General features: G+C 44.4%; 1 protein-coding gene across 1 annotated transcript in view; it reads left to right on the top strand.

The window, feature by feature from the left end:
* The window catches only part of CCDC91 (coiled-coil domain containing 91), a 20,607-nt gene extending 5,521 nt beyond the window's left edge, over positions 1-15,086 (top strand). The window contains exons 2-6 of the mRNA XM_066590091.1: positions 12,231-12,337; positions 12,563-12,796; positions 14,021-14,148; positions 14,345-14,414; positions 14,781-15,086. Of these exons, the coding sequence (XP_066446188.1) occupies positions 12,231-12,337; positions 12,563-12,796; positions 14,021-14,148; positions 14,345-14,414; positions 14,781-14,927 (686 nt within the window). The 3' untranslated portion in view covers positions 14,928-15,086. The remainder of the gene's footprint in view (positions 1-12,230; positions 12,338-12,562; positions 12,797-14,020; positions 14,149-14,344; positions 14,415-14,780) is intronic.
* Positions 15,087-16,672: the final 1,586 nt, after the last annotated feature.

Below are 16,672 nucleotides of genomic sequence, written 5' to 3'. Positions count from 1 at the left end.
TTACATCCTAGGATACTGAAGAAAGCAGAGGTAATTGCTGAACCACTCGCCATAATCTTTGAAAAAAATTTCTGGAGAACAGGAGAAGTCCCAGAAGATTGGAAAGGAGCAAATGTTGTCCCTATCTTCAAAAAAGGGAAGATGGTGGACCCAGGAAACTACAGGCCTGTGAGCCTGACTTCTATAACAGGAAAGAACTTTGAACAAATTATTAAACAGCATGTATGCAAGTACTTGGATGAAAATGGAGTAATTAACCAGTAATTATGCCAGACGAATCTAATCTCCTATGACAAAATCACCGACTGGGTTGATCAGGAAAATGAGGTGGATATAGTATATCTCGACTTGAGTAAAGCATTTGACAAAGTATCTCATACTATACTTATTGGAAAAAGATGACCAGTTATTGGATCAACAAGGCAACTGTTAGGTGGATTCACAACTGTCTGAGTGATCGTACATGGCTGCACATCCAAGTGGAAGAATGTATCAAGTGGGGAACCACAAGGCTCTGTCCTAGGCCCAGTGTTGTTCAACATTTTATAAATGATCTGGAGGAGGGTATTGATGGGAAACTGATCGAATTTGCTGATGACACAAAGCTAGGAGGGACAGCTAATACTAGGAAAGAGAAAAAGAGTATTCAAAAAGATCTGAAAAAGCTTGCACAGTGGGCAGCGACTAACAGAATGGTATTTAACAGGGAGAAATGCAAAGTCCTACATCTGGGCAAGAAAAATGAAAAAAGCACATACAGAATGGGAGGAATTGGGCTGAGCAGCAGCACATGAGAAAAAGAGTTGGGTATACTAATAGATCATAGACTGAACATGAGTCAATAATGTGATGCAGCAGCCAAAACGGCAAACACAATTCTGGGATGTATTAAGAGAAGCATAGAGTCTAGATCATGTGAGGTAATTATCCCCCTCTACTCTTCCTTAGTCAGACCTCATCTGGAATACTGTGTCCAGCTCTGGGCACCCCACTTTAAAAAAGACATAGACAAACTGGAGCAAGTTCAGAGAAGAGTTACCAAGATGGTGAGCGGTCTGCAAATCATGTCCTATGGGGAACGGTTAAATGATCTGGAATGTTTAGCAGAAGAGAAGGCTGAGAGGAGACTTAATAGCCGTCTACAAATATCTGAACGGCTGTCACAGTGCAGAGGGATCAGTCTTATTCCCATCTGCAGAAGGAAAGACTAGAAGCAATGGGATGAAACTGAAAGGCAGGAGGTACAGATTAGATATTAGACAGTGAGGGGGATCAATGAGTGGAACAGGTTACCACGGGAGGTGGGGAGTTCTTCAATGGAAGTGTTTAAACAAAGGCTGGACAAATATCTGTCTGGGGTGATTTAGTGATCCTGCACTGAGCAGGGGGATGGACCCGATGACCCTGGAGGTCCCTTCCAACATTATCATTCTACGAAGTAGGTGATCCGCTGAGTCCAGGGATGTAAGTGTTATACTTGCCTCCCAATCATTCCCCGGTGTGAGTGCTGGAGACCACCGCTGCAGTGCATTCAGCGGAACTGATACTGTAAGTAGTCCCCACATTATAAAATTAGAATTGGTGGACTACTTGGCGCTCTGGTGAATGCACAGAATGGTAGGCGGGGTGGGGGAGGGGTGCTCTCAAGTGTAATAATACTGCAAAATGGGTCCTACAGTAGAATAATAACCCAAAGCGCCATCCAAGAGTACACAAGAATGGTGTAAGAAGGAAACAATGGAGAATCGGCAGCACTAAGTCCTGATCTCATCAATGCAAACTGGTTGGAGAGCAGAGATCTGGTAATGGGAAAAGAAACCTGCAAACCTTCAGTAGAAGAAACTACCAGCAGACGGGGGCAAGAAGCTCACAGGGGGTACAGAAACATCCAGAGGTGCCAATGTTACCAAAGCTTGTGCATCGAAGTACACTCCTTGTCAGTAACATCCTCCCCCCCCCCCAGAAGGTGTGTATATGTGTATACACTCATTGTCAGCACTAATCCCTCCCCTAGAAGGAGTATATATATATACTGGGGAATACTGACATGGAAAAGGACTTGGGGATTTTTGTTAACTGTAAGCTTAACTGGAGCAACCAGTGTCAGGCAGCTGCTGCCAAGGCAAATAGGATCATAGGGGGCATCAGAAGAGGTCTAGGGGAGCATGACGAGAACATTGTTATTCCTCTTTACATGTCACGGGTCAGACCACACATGGAATATTGTGGATAATTTTGGGCATCGGTATTCAAGAAGGACATATCAGAGCTTGAGCGGGTACAAAGGCGACAACTAAAGTGATAAATGGAAAGGGCGGACTACAATACCCAGAGAGGTTATCACTACTGGGATTATTTAGTTTAGAAAATAGACGTCTGAGGGGCGACCTAAGGACTATGAATGGATATATCAGGGGACAATACAGAGATCTCTCCCATCATCTATTTATACTCAGGACTGTAACTAGGGGGCACTCTAATAACTATGTATAATATATTAGGGGTCAATACAGAGATCTCTCTCATCATCTATTTATACCCAGGACTTTAACAAGGGGGCACTCTAATAACTATGTATAATATATCGTGACTTGTTACCAAAGATCCAGAGGTGACATTTCAGACGTGTTACCAAAGATCCAGAGGTGACATCTCCAGACGTGTTACCAAAGATCCAGAGGTGACCTCTCCAGACGTGTTACCAAAGATCCAGAGCTGACATCTCCAGACTTGTTACCAAAGATCCAGAGCTGACATCTCCAGACTTGTTACTGTTACAATCGTGTGGGCAGGCAAAGCACGGGACCCACATGATCGTGACCAAAGGGGACGCACACGGGTATCACCAGGGTCACACGAGACTCACACCGGTTTCAGGCAACTGACCCTGTGCTACAAGGAGGAATGAGAGTGGCCCTACCTGAGCGGGGACATTGCCCCAATAAGGGCAGCCCAGCGGTCTTCGGATCTGGGCCCTAGCTGATCCTAGGAGCCACGCACCAGAACAGGATGCATTCACATGCCACATGACAGACCCAGAATACACCGCATACAACATGTAACCACTAGTTACCAAAGATCCAGAGGTGACATCTCTAGACGTGTTACCAAAGATCCAAAGCTGACATCTCCAGACTTGTTACCAAAGATCCAGAGGTGACATCTCCAGAGATGTTACTAATGATCTAGAGATGACATCTCCAGACTTGTTACCAAAGATCCAGAGGTGACATCTCCAGACGTATTACCAAAGATCCAAAGCTGACTTCTCCAGACTTGTTACCAAAGATCCAGAGGTGACATCTCCAGACGTGTTACCAAAGATCCAAAGCTGACATCTCCAGACGTGTTACCAAAGATCCAGGGATGACATCTCCAGACTTGTTATCAAAGAGCCAGAGGTAACATCTCCAGACTTGTTACCAAAGATCCAGAGCTGACATCTGCGTACTTGTTACCAAAGATCCAGAGGTGACATCTCCAGACTTGTTGCCAAGGATCCAGAGGTGACATCTCCACACTTGTTACCAAAGACCAGAGATTACATCTCTAGATCTGTTACCAAAGATGCATAGATGACATCTCCAGATATGTTACCAATGATCTAGAGATGACCTCTCCAGACTTGCTATAAAAGAGCCAGAGATAACATCTCCAGACTTGCTATAAAAGATCCAGAGATGACATCTCCAGCCTGGTTACCAAAGATGCATAGATGACATCTCTAGACCTGCTACGAAAGATCCAGAGCTGACATCTCGGTACTTGTTACCAAAGATCCAGAGATGACATCTCCAGACTAGTTACTAAAGATCCAGAGGTGACATCTCCAGACTTGTTATAAAAGATCCAGAAGTGACATCTTCAGACTTGTTACCAAAGATCCAGAGGTGACATCTCCAGAGATGTTACTAATGATCTAGAGATGACATCTCCAGATTTGTTACCAAAGATCCAGAGGTGACATCTCCAGACGTGTTACCAAAGATCCAGAGGTAACATCTCCAGACTTGTTGCCAAGGATCCAGAGATTACATCTCTAGATCTGTTACCAAAGATCCATAGATGACATCTCCAGATGTTACCAATGATCTAGAGATGACCTCTCCAGACTTGCTATAAAAGAGCCAGAGATGACATCTCCAGACTAGTTACTAAAGATTCAGAGATGACATCTCCAGCCTGGTTACCAAAGATGCATAGATGACATCTCTAGACCTGCTACGAAAGATCCAGAGCTGACATCTCGGTACTTGTTACCAAAGATCCAGAGGTGACCTATCCAGACTTGTTACCAAAAGTCCAGAGATTACATCTCCAGACTAGTTACTAAAGATCCAGAGGTGACATCTCCAGAGATGTTACTAATGATCTAGAGATGACATCTCCAGACATGTTATCAAAGATCCAGAGGTAACATTTCCAGACTTGTTACCAAAGATCCAGAGCTGACATCTGCGTACTTGTTACCAAAGATCCAGAGGTGACCTATCCAGACTTGTTACCAAAAGTCCAGAGGTGACATCTCCAGACTTGTTATAAAAGATCCAGAGGTGACATCTTCAGACTTGTTACCAAAGATCCAAAGCTGACATCTCCAGACTTGTTACCAAAGATCCAGAGGTGGCATCTCCAGACATGTTACCAAAGATCCAAAGCTGACATCTCCAGACATGTTACCAAAGATCCAGAGGTGACATCTCCGGAGATGTTACTAATGATCTAGAGATGACATCTCCAGACTTTTTACCAAAGATCCAGAGCTGACATCTCTAGACGTGTTACCAAAGATCCAGGGATGACATCTCCAGACTTGTTACCAAAGATCCAGGGGTAACCTCTCCAGACTTGTTACCAAAGATCCAGAGGTAACTTCTCCAGACTTGCTACCAAAGATCCAGTGGTAACATCTCCAGACTTGTTACCAAAGATGCAGAGGTAACATCTCCAGACATGTTACCAAAGATCCAGAGCTGACATCTCCAGACATGTTACCAAAGATCCAGAAGTGACATCTCCAGACGTGTTACCAAAGATCCAGAGCTGACATCTCCAGACGTGTTACCAAAGATCCAGAGGTGACATCTCCAGACATGTTACCAAAGATCCAGAAGTGACATCTCCAGACGTGTTACCAAAGATCCAGAGCTGACATCTCCAGACGTGTTACCAAAGATCTAGAGGTAACATCTCCAGACTTGTTACCAAACATCCAGAGGTGACATCTCCAGACTTGTTAGTAAAGATCCAGAGATGCCATCTCCAGACTTGTTTGTAAAGATCCAGAAGTGACATCTTCAGACTTGTTACCAAAGATGCAGAGGTGACATCTCCAGACTTGTTGCCAAGGATCCAGAGGTGACATTTCCACACTTGTTACCAAAGACCAGAGACTACATCTCTAGATCTGTTACCAAAGATCCATAGATGACATCTCCAGATGTTACCAATGATCTAGAGATGACCTCTCCAGACTTGCTATAAAAGAGCCAGAGATGACATCTCCAGACTTGCTATAAAAGATCCAGAGATGACATCTCCAGCCTGGTTACCAAAGATCCATAGATGATATCTCTAGACCTGCTACGAAAGATCCAGAGCTGACATCTCAGTACTTGTTACCAAAGATCCAGAGGTGACCTATCCAGACTTGTTACCAAAAGTCCAGAGATGACATCTCCAGACTAGTTACTAAAGATCCAGAGGTGACATCTCCAGACTTGTTATAAAAGACCCAGAAGTGACATCTTCAGACTTGTTACCAAAGATCCAGAGGTGACATCTCCAGACGTGTTACCAAAGATCCAGTGCTGACATCTCCAGACATGTTACCAAAGATCGAGGGATGACATCTCCAGACTTGTTAGCAAAGATCCAGAGATGACATCTCTAGACTTGTCACCAAAAATCCAGAGATAACATCTCCAGACTTGTTACCAAAGATCCAGAAGTGACATCTCCAGACTTGTTATAAAAGATCCAGAGGTGAAATCTCCAGACCTGTTAGCAAAGATCCAGAGGTAACATCTCCAGACTTGCTAGTAAAGATCCAGAGATAACATCTCCAGACTTGTTATCAATTACCCGGAGGTGACATCTCCAGACTTGTTACCAAAGATCGAGAGGTGACATTTCCAGACTTGTAACCAAAGTTCCAGAGGTCACACCTCCAGACTTGTTATAAAAGATCCAGAGGAGAAATCTCCAGACCTGTTAGCAAAGATCCAGAGGTAATATCTCCAGACTTGCTAGTAAAGATCCAGAGATGCCATCTCTAGACTTGTTATCAAAGTTCCAGAAGTGGCATCTCCAGACTTGTTTTTAAAAGATCCAGAGCTGGCATCTCCAGACGTGTTACTAAAGATCCAGAGCTGACATCTCCAGACTTGTTAACAAAGATCCAGAGATGACATCCCCAGACTTTTTACTAAAGATCCAGAGGTGACCTCCCCAGATTTTTTTCCAATGATCTAGCGATTACATCTCCAGACTTGTTACCAAAGATCCAGAAGTAACATCTGCAGACTTCATACCAAAGGTCCAGAGATGACATCCCCAGACTTTTTACCAAAGATCCTGAGGTGACATCTCCAGATTTGTTACCAATGATCTAGCGATTACATCTCCACACTTGTTACCAAAGATTCAGAGCTGACATCTCCTAACTTGTTACCAGAGATCCCGAGGTGACATCTCCAGATTTGTTACCAATGATCTAGCGATTACATCTACAGACTTGTTACCAAAGATCCAGAAGTGGCATCTCCAGACTTGATACCAAAGATCCAGAGATGACATCTCCAGACTTGTTACCAAGGATCTAGAGATGACATCTCTAGACTTGTTAGCAAAGATCCAGAGATAACATCTCCAGACTTGTTATCAATTACCCGGAGGTGACATCTCCAGATTTGTTACCAATGATCCAGAGGTAACATCTCCAGACCTGTTACCAAAGATCCAGAGGTAACATCTCCAGACTTGTTAGTAAAAAACCAGAGATGCCATCTCTAGACTTGTTATCAAAGATGCAGAAGTGACATCTCCAGACTTTTTTTAAAGATCCAGAGCTGAGAACTCCAGACTTGTTACCAAAGATTCAGAGATGACATCTCCAGACTTGTTAGTGAAGATCCAAAGGTGACATCTACAGATGTGTTACCAAAGATCCAGTGATAACATCTCCACATTTGTTATCAAAGATTCAGAGGTGACATTTCCTAACTTGTTACCTGAGATCCCGAGGTGACATCTCCAGATTTGTTACCAATGATCTAGAGATTACATCTCCAGACTTGTTACCAAAGATCCAGAAGTGAAATCTTCAGACTTGTTACCAAAGATCCGGAGATGACATCTCTAGACTTGTTATTAAAGTTCCAGAGCTGACATCTCTAGACTTGTTACGAAAGATCCAGAGGAGACAGCTCTAGACTTGTTACGAAAGATCCAGAGATGACATAATCAAACTTGTTATCAAAGATCCAGAGGTAACATCTCCAGACTTGTTACCAAAGATCCAGAGATGACATCTCCAGACGTGTTACCAAAGATCCAAAGCTGACATCTCCAGACTTGTTACCAAAGATCCAGAGATGTTACTAATGATCTAGAGATGACATCTCCAGACTTTTTACCAAAGGTCCAGAGCTGACATCTCCAGACTTTTTATCAAAGGTCCAGAGCTGACATCTCCAGACTTGTTACCAAAGATCCCAAGTTGACATGTCCAGACTTGTTACCAAAGATCCCGAGTTGACATCTCCAGAATTGTTACCAATGATCTAGAGATGACATCTGCTGACTCGTTATCAAAGATCCAGAAGTGACATCTCCAGACTTGTTATAAAAGATCCAGAGGTGACATCTACAGACTCGTTACCAAAGATCCAGAGATGACCTTCAGATTGGCACTAAAAGATCTAGGGATGATATCTCTCGCCTTGTAACTAAAATTCCACAGATGATATCTCTAGATTAGCAAAAAAAAATAGATTCAGAAGTGACTCACTGAAAGCTAGATATACCTTAAAGCTCTTCACACCACCCCAAATACTCGGAGTACAAGGGCTATTCAGGGATCTTTGTCTGCTGCTTGCCTATCATGGAAAAACTTACAATCCTCTGCCTATAATATTTCGATAACCCTTTATCCTTTGGCAGACGCTGACCCCACTGGGACAGACTGGAGTCTACAGAAGTTCCACCAAAGGTGTCTAGACCCCATTCTGGATCGACTTGGGTGCTTGTACTGACCTTTTAGCTCTTACTTGAATTATGTCCAAAGGCTGCCTGTACTACCGTATAGAATGGGTAATGGAGAGCGTTTTTGGCCTTCAGAAGAAGGGCTATTTGCATATTTTTTCCCAGCAAGCATTGCCTGAAGTTTCATTTCTCCTTAAGCAGAGCCAATGATAATATACAGTATATACAAGTGAATTGACTATCCCTATCTCCGTCTCCCATCTGAAGTGGGTGGGCTGAGCTGAGGGAGTCTTATATTTTTTGTGCTCCACCCCTCAGTCAGCCTATATGTATTATATAAGGGGTGGAGCTTGCCATTTTATCTAGCGCTCTAACTTGTGCGCCTTCTTTCATTTGCTATTACTTCATATTTTTCATACTTTTTAATGGAGTCTTAATTTAAAGGGGTCTCTCCTGGGCGGCAGGTCATGTGATTGATATCACAACATGGCCTCCAATACCAAGAGTTTAGCTAACATCGAATGGCTGTATCGCTGCAGTGAAGCAAAATCGTATTCGCCGTACAGACTGGTTGTTTTCCTGTTCATAAGGCTAAATAAACAGATACGGTTTTCGCGGTGACCTGATCTGCGCCGGTCATCTATGGAATTAGCTTGTGTAGAGTCATAGACACATCTTTGTGGGGACTTCGGGTGGATATTCCTCCTAATATGTAAATACACCCCTCCCCCACACACAGCGGCGCAGTGACATAAATAAAGAAATCCGACCCCGTAATAAGCAGATGTGAGGAAAAGGAGGAAAATAAAATATTGTCATCTTATTTAGAAATCGGAGAGATACGCGGGAGATGATTGCCGAGGGGCTGGTTGCCATGGCGACGACTGCCCTCGTTAGACCATCGTGCTGGTTTTTACGGCTACTTGATAAAAAAGCATGCAAAATAAAATATCTGTCTGAGGAACTGAAATATTAAGAAATTGGTAAATTAACGATGAGAAAAAAAGCGAGAAATCTGCGACTGGGAGAAGAAGACGCCGTGAGATACTATTTTACGAGCTTTACAATGTATTGCGACCATATGAAATGTACGCCCCTGAGATACTCACCGGGAACGCGCTGCTTCCACCATGTAACTCCCGGGATGCATTCACACGGGCGAAAAAATCCTGCGAGTTTTGTACGTTGTGAGACGCAGACAAAGCGCACGAAAATACAACCATTTATTTGTACTGAGTGTATTTACATGGTGATTTTCTCTGGCGGCGATGCTACGAGATGGAAGAATCGCGGTATGTCCTATAGTCGTGCGTATCTCACACGGTAATACATCATGCAGATGTGCGGTCACACGGACATGTGCTGTGCGATGCCAGTCACGCCCCAGTATGTCAGACGCGACCCGCTGTCACCCATGTGAATGCACCCTTAGGCCGGTTTCACATGGGCGAGAAAATCGTGCGAGATTTCTGCTGCGGGGGGAACCTGCTTTCTCTGCCCACCCCATGCACCATAGGATCAACACAACTATCTACTGAAATACTCGGTGCTGCTGTGAACCACTCTGTCCACCACAAGATCTGATCACTTCTCTCCGAAAATACTCTCTGCTGCTCCTAAAAACAGCTGAAACAACCATATTGGTAAATTTTCTTAAAGGGGTTCTCCAGTCGTAAATTATTGACAGTCTGTCCTTAGGCTAGGACATCAATAGTAGATCAGCAAGGATCTGCCGCCCGGGATCTGTATTATCCGCTGTTTGCGAGGTTGGTGTTAGCTGATTTCTGGAGGAAGCCGACAGCTCTGTTCTCACTGCAGTGGCCAGGCTTGGTATTACAGGCCATTCACTTCAATAGGACCTTTGCCTGTAATGCCAAGCCTGACCACTGCAGCGGAAATGGAGCTGTCTGCTTACTGCAGAAATCAGTTCAATGTCTGAGCACACCAACCCTGATCGGTGTGGATCGCAGGTGGCAGACTTCCACCGATCTACTATTGGTAGCCTATCCTAAGAACTGAGCATCAATAGTTTATGACTGGACAATGCCTTTAAGACTGCCCCCGTATCTCACCTGGAGGTGACATGAATTCTTGACATTTATGACCCCAGTGCTGTTAACAGGTTTAAGGTCAAGGTTTTATGGGACACGAGGAATCCTGACTGTGCGAATAAAGAGGATAAACATCTATAAACGCGTTTTTTGGAGCTGCTCACTCGTTATATAGACCTGCTCAGTGGGTATCGCTTGTCTTAGAAAGCTGACACCTCTCTGCAATAGCCATAATTAAAGATTACTCTGATCGCAGCTACTAACCCTCTGACATTTAAATGTCCCGATTGGGATGGGGATAAGTTTGCGGGGTTACCATCCCGGGGTCACTTCTGGGGACTTCTGAGGGCCTCTATAGTTGTCATGATTGTTTGCCTATTAGAGATATGATTTTGGCACGTGTTTAATAGGCAGCTTGTAATAATAAAGTATAATGCAATACCATAGTATTACATTATACTCTATAAGCAATCAAACGATTACAAGTCCTCTGTGGGGACTAATTAAAAAAAAAGGAAAAATAAGTAAAATAAGGATAAAATGAAGATATCAAAAGAGATCATCAAAATATACTAACAGAATATATCAACAGAATATACAGATAGTGTATCATCAGGATGCACACAATATATTATGTAGCATCCATTAGTGAGGGGAGTTGATGGTCAACCCCAGAGGCGGAGGGCAGACTTCAGCTTCAGTCCATGATGGCCTCCCACCTCCCGTTGTCTGCAGTGACTTCTATACCATTGATGACGGTACATGATATTTCCACCTAATTATCCAATGAGACATTTCGTAGCCGTACTGTCAAGTGTTGGGAACCACTTTTTTCATCCAGCCTTAACAGGTCCAAGTGAACATCATGACTGAGGACGGGGTTTCTGAGCGCCCTTTTACATGGCCGATAAATCCTTGAAATTCTCGCATCCAGTAGGAATCTGAATGATTATCGCTCCGTGTAAATGCGGCCCAATTAAACGACAAACGAGAATTCGTTCGCTTCTCATTCGTCGTTCAGTTTCTGCTTGCATAAACCTGAACGGATCGGCCGTGTAAACAGGCAGCCGTTCACTTATGGACAACTGGCTGCTTACTGCCAATGGAACGATCCCCGACCCGCTCCGCCTCCACTCACTGAGCGATGGTTGTTCCTGTGTAAAGGGGCCCTAAGACAGTGGTAGGGGCCATTCTAAGCTCTGACTGGACGTTGCATGACTTCAGTTTCTATTTTGAATTTAAAGGCATAATTGACAAAAATTCCCCTTCCTCACGCAGTTCTAAAAACAAAAAATATTAAAAGTAAAAAAAAACTTTTCCAGTCATTGCATCTAAAAAAAAAAAAGCTGAAAATTGGTATCGCTACCTCGCCACCTCGATCTTTGGTCTGCCATGAAAAAAATTGCGCAAGAAAAAAATACGCAATGACAGAATTGCGTTCCTTCGGTCACTCAGTCTCCAAGAAAATATTGAATAAGAAGTCATGTGACACTCCTCTGTAGAGAGTCGGGGTACATATCAGAGGGCAGGGCTCCCGTCTTTCAGCCTCTTTAATAGCACTTTGTAAAACTCTTTTAACCCTTTCCAATCCAATTTTGGATTTGGGGTTTCCTAGGGGGCTTTCTCTTTCTGCCATTATAGAATGGCACCATCTGCTGGCTAGAGGCAGTACTGCAGTATGTGACATGCTGAAGAGGCCCCCGACAACAAATCAGCCAGTAATATACAGTAAGAATACCCTGCCGGACGTCTTCCGACATCTGAGCTGTGCAGCCTTCAATCAGAATGTCTTCAGACGTCAGACAGTGGATTGGAAAGGGTTAAAGCTGCAATTCTGCCCACTACTTGCATGTAGGACGGGCATTGTACAGATGCCATAGTATGATAGTGCTGTGTTCCCCTTTAAATAACTCCACATGTGGCATCTCAGGCTCAAGAGAGTTTATTTTTGTTTGTTTTTTTGTTTTTTTACAGAAACCAACTCTGGGCAGAATGTACCATGTGAGATTTGTGCCAACCTGCGTGCCACCATAGACAAAATAGAGAAGGAAAAAGAGGAGGCGATAAGAGAGCAAAAAGAGGTAGGAACCACCAGGCATCACAACATGAATGGCACAATGACCCACCAGGCAATGCCCGCTGTGCCAAGGCTTCATTACATTCACAGTACCATTAGTAGATGGGCACGGGGCAAGGTTATGGCCGCAGGTCACATTCAGATCTAGTCATGTGACAAAAGTTGCTGTTTGTCAACACAAAACAATTCAAAAATATTGCTAAAAATCCCACGTTCGCCCTCTGCCCAGTCGTTCCAGAAGCAGCTGACTGAGATCTCCAAGAACCGCAAACATCTTGAGGAGGAAAGAGTAAGGACATTGCGCCAAAGGATCCGGAAAGAGCTGGAAGAGGAAATGAAGGAGCTACGGCGGGACTGGAAGGTGGAATCTACTGTGGCTGTGGAGGAGGCGTGCCAAGAGACGCAGAAACGGGCAGAGAGGGAACAAGAAAGGAAGATGCAGGCAGTGAAGGAGGCGGCAGAGGTGAGATAGTGGGGGTTGCAAAAAAATTTATATAAAATTGTGTCTGACTAGAAAAATATTGCTGTGTTTTTTTGGTTATTCTTACCAAAAACAGCATCACATCCAGTGGCATATCTATAGGGGTCGCAGGGGTCACAATTGTGACCTTGCCCCACAGCCAGGCTAGCCCAAAGACGCCCTTGACACATTTCTGCAGTGCCCTAAACACACTGCTGCCGTCACTTCAGACAGCATCTACATATTCTGTGCCCCTCGCCTCATTCTCTGCCGCCCCGCACCCCGTCCTGCAGACTTCAGCGTCAGTTCTTCTCTATTTCTGTCGCACAGCCGGCTGCCCATCGGGCTTTGCAACTTCCTGCACGGCATAGCCTGGCTCCTCCCGCTGCCTCCCATCATAATGAGAAAGGAGGTCTGGGGGCTCCAGAGTATGAGGAGAGGGGGCCCGAGAGGCAATATTAACCCCTACTGATGAGACAATTTTTTTGCCTTAAAGGCATTGTGCGGTTTTAATATATAGAGGCTTGCAGCCTGGGCATGAGTTACAGAACCGAACAGCATCAGACGGACCCCATTGACTATAATGGGGGTCCGTTTGGTTTCCGCTCAGCTGTCCGGTATTTTGTGCCGGATGTACGATGGTTCCAGCACAGATGTGAAAGCCGCCTCACTGGAGGGCAGGTGAGTATATGTCACTTCTTCTTTATTTTAACCCTTGTTCAGACCGTAAAGCTCTTTATATTAAAACCCCACAACCCCTTTAAGGACCGTTTGCATCATCGCTTGGCAATAGCCATAACTCGCTGACAGTTGTGTGAGGGCAGGTTTTTTAGGACAGCTTGTATATTTTACTGGCCGCGTTCTGGGGTCCATATAATGTGTTGTAGAACTCTTAGTATGTTTTTGGGAGGAGATGCCACACAGTCGCTCTTCCAAGTGCCCTTTTCACCAAACAAGAATTAGAATACGATAATGGTAAATCCCTTCTCAATTCTGCTCTCCCCAACATTGGCTGCTCAGCAGATTTCAGTGCAAGAGGAAGCTCGGGGGCGTGACCAGGAGGAAGTCCTTGTTATGACTCCTCCTTCATGTACACACCCATGCCCACCATAGCAATGAATACTTTATATTAGATGTAGATCCTATTATACCTTAGTGTAGCTCTATATATAACGACAGCTCTGACCGAGGACTACCTTTACATCATCCATCTCTTCTCATTCTCAGTTGTACTACAAGGAGCGTTTGACGGATGCGGTGAAGGAGGCGGTCAAGGAGGAGCAGAGACACTCCGAGCTGAAGAAGGACTTATTGAAGAGGCAACATGAAGAAGAACTGAAGTCTTTTCAGGAACAGTAAGACACTCCTGCCTAGGTCCTCCTTACCCCTCGGCTTGGCTCTTGTAGGCCACTTCCACCATACGGTAGGCCCTACATTGTCAGTTTGTCGTTCATCCCTAAGGAGGCACATTACGCATTTCGGGACGATCGTGTACTGACTTCATCATCCATTACACATGCCATATACTGAACCTATGTTTCACCCTGGTAGGATTTGTGCTGTAGAGGAGCAGCTGAAACGTGTCATCCGGGAGAAGGACGACTTTGCGTGTCAATTTAAGGTATTACTTTACTATTTATATCTATGCAAAGACTTTATATCTCTGTATGATGTATGGCTGAATTCGGTTCGGCACCAACCGAGATACAGCCGGTGACTCATATACACAGCTGCATTCGCAATTCTGCTGTTTGTTAGTGGAAACAATCAGTAAGCTTGATGGAACCACCCTTAGCAGTGGTCTTATCGTCCAAGTGGGGGAGGGGGAATCAGCTCTCTAATGATAACACTCCCTAGAATGCAAATCTAGTGAGGAGACACTGAACAAGCAGAGAAAATCAGGAAATGCAATCTCTGCAGAATTTTGATTGCTGCTCTGGAGTATAATATAATCTTTAATTCATTGAATTCTTGGTCTTTTTTGCAGGAGCTGCAACTGAATTACAAGCGGTTTATTGACCTGACAGACTCCGCCCTTCACTCCGATTACCTGCTGCGTTTGATCCGCCTGGGAAAACCTCCAGGATACGCCCACTGCGCCGTGCAGACAGATATGGATCTCCCTTCTTTATAATGTTCTAGGCTGCGTCCGTCACAGGCAGAAAGACTACCAATCCTGCTCCATACAACCCCCGTGCGCCCAGGACATTAATGTACGCCGTGCGGCATAAAGGGGTTATATTGGTGTACACATGCACATCTCTCTCTGTTGTTGCAGCCTTTGAATAATTGATTAAACTGTTTACTATTATTTTTATCATCCCTTTTCCCTTATTTTTAGGATTTTGGGTGCAAGATAGCAGCATGCTACAGTTTACTTTGCTACCACTAGAGGCCCTCAGCACTCCACCATCTCCCTATCACTAGTATCCTGTCTCCGCTATACATTAACTATATGCTTTCCTTCCCCCCTCTACCCAATACCCTCTCTCTGGCTCTTGTTACTCGCTGTAGGGGATTATGGGTAATATAAAGAAAACAATCGGGCATTTTTGCTTCTTCTACTCCAGTCACATCCAGAGCTGCAGTCACAATTGATCTTCCTTCCATTTGAAAGACATTAGCATTGCTTCTCCCAACAGACATGTCCAACAGCTCCGCTGAGCTCCCATTGCTGTATGTAGTAACTTCCTACACAAGATACATGTATAGCATATTTCCCAACCTTCTCTGATTCAGCCATGAATTTTGGGGGCTGTCCCAGGAGGCAGGAAACATGCCCCGCGTAGGTGAGTGGGTGGGAGGGGTGGAGTAGAAAAAAATTGCCTATCCTCACCCTCTTTGCTCCCCTCGCCTCTTGGTCCGTGCCGATCCAGACTCCCACTTTCAGGAACCTGATAAAGTGCTGTTTAGCACATGAGTGCTGCGGCCAATCACTGACCTCAGGCATACCAATGCCAGGGATTGGCCACAGTGATCATAGGATCGTGGTATCCGAAAATGAACAGGGAACTGGAGCGGCATGGAGTGATGGCGGTGCGGAGCAAAAAGGGTGAGTAGTGCTTTTTTCAAGTTTTACTGCATATAAGGAGGCATTATGGTGGGGAGTATTAATACTGGAGGGGGGGAGGGGGGCATGTGGGGACATTATTGTGAGAGGGTTAATAAGCTCCCCAGGGTGGCCATGACTGTTTGGCCTGTCTTTAATAGGTAAGCTGTTAAATTACAGTATAATGCAATACCCTAGTATTGCATTATACTGTATAAGCGATCATATAATCTAAAGTTCAAGTCCCCTATGGGGATTAATTAGAGAAAATAGTAAATATCTGTAAAATAAAATAAAAATTTTATAATAACTTTAACATTAAAAAATATTACCTAAAAATAAAAAAAATCTTTTCCAAGTTGTCACCTCCAAAAACAAAAGTTAGAATTGGTATGGCTACATCCGTGACGGTGCGGTTCATTGAACGATCACTTCATTAGTCCGGCATGATTAGCTCTGTCAGAAGAAAAATTCACAATGACAGATTTGCACTTTTTTCATCGCTCCGTCTCCAGGAAAATGGGAATAAAAAACTATTAAAAAGACTTATGTGCCTTAAAATAGCAGCAATACAAACTGCAGGTCGCCAAAAACTGAGCCCCGCCCTATCGAGGGAAAAATAAAAAAGGTCTAAGGGTTAAATGATGGCGGCAGAAGGCGATTATTTATTTATTTACAGGTATTACATTTTTCTTAAAGTATTAGGCTGGATTCAGACAACCGTATATCGGCCAGGTATTCATGTCGGCCGATAGACGGCGTCTCTCTCTGGGGGGGGTGGAGGCTGGAAGAGTCGGGAGCAGTGCTCTGAGCTCCCGCCCCCTCTCTGC

Source organism: Eleutherodactylus coqui, chromosome 2, assembly GCF_035609145.1.
Source record: "Eleutherodactylus coqui strain aEleCoq1 chromosome 2, aEleCoq1.hap1, whole genome shotgun sequence".
NCBI lineage: Eukaryota > Metazoa > Chordata > Amphibia > Anura > Eleutherodactylidae > Eleutherodactylus > Eleutherodactylus coqui.
This window is presented reverse-complemented; position numbering and strand designations above follow the sequence as displayed.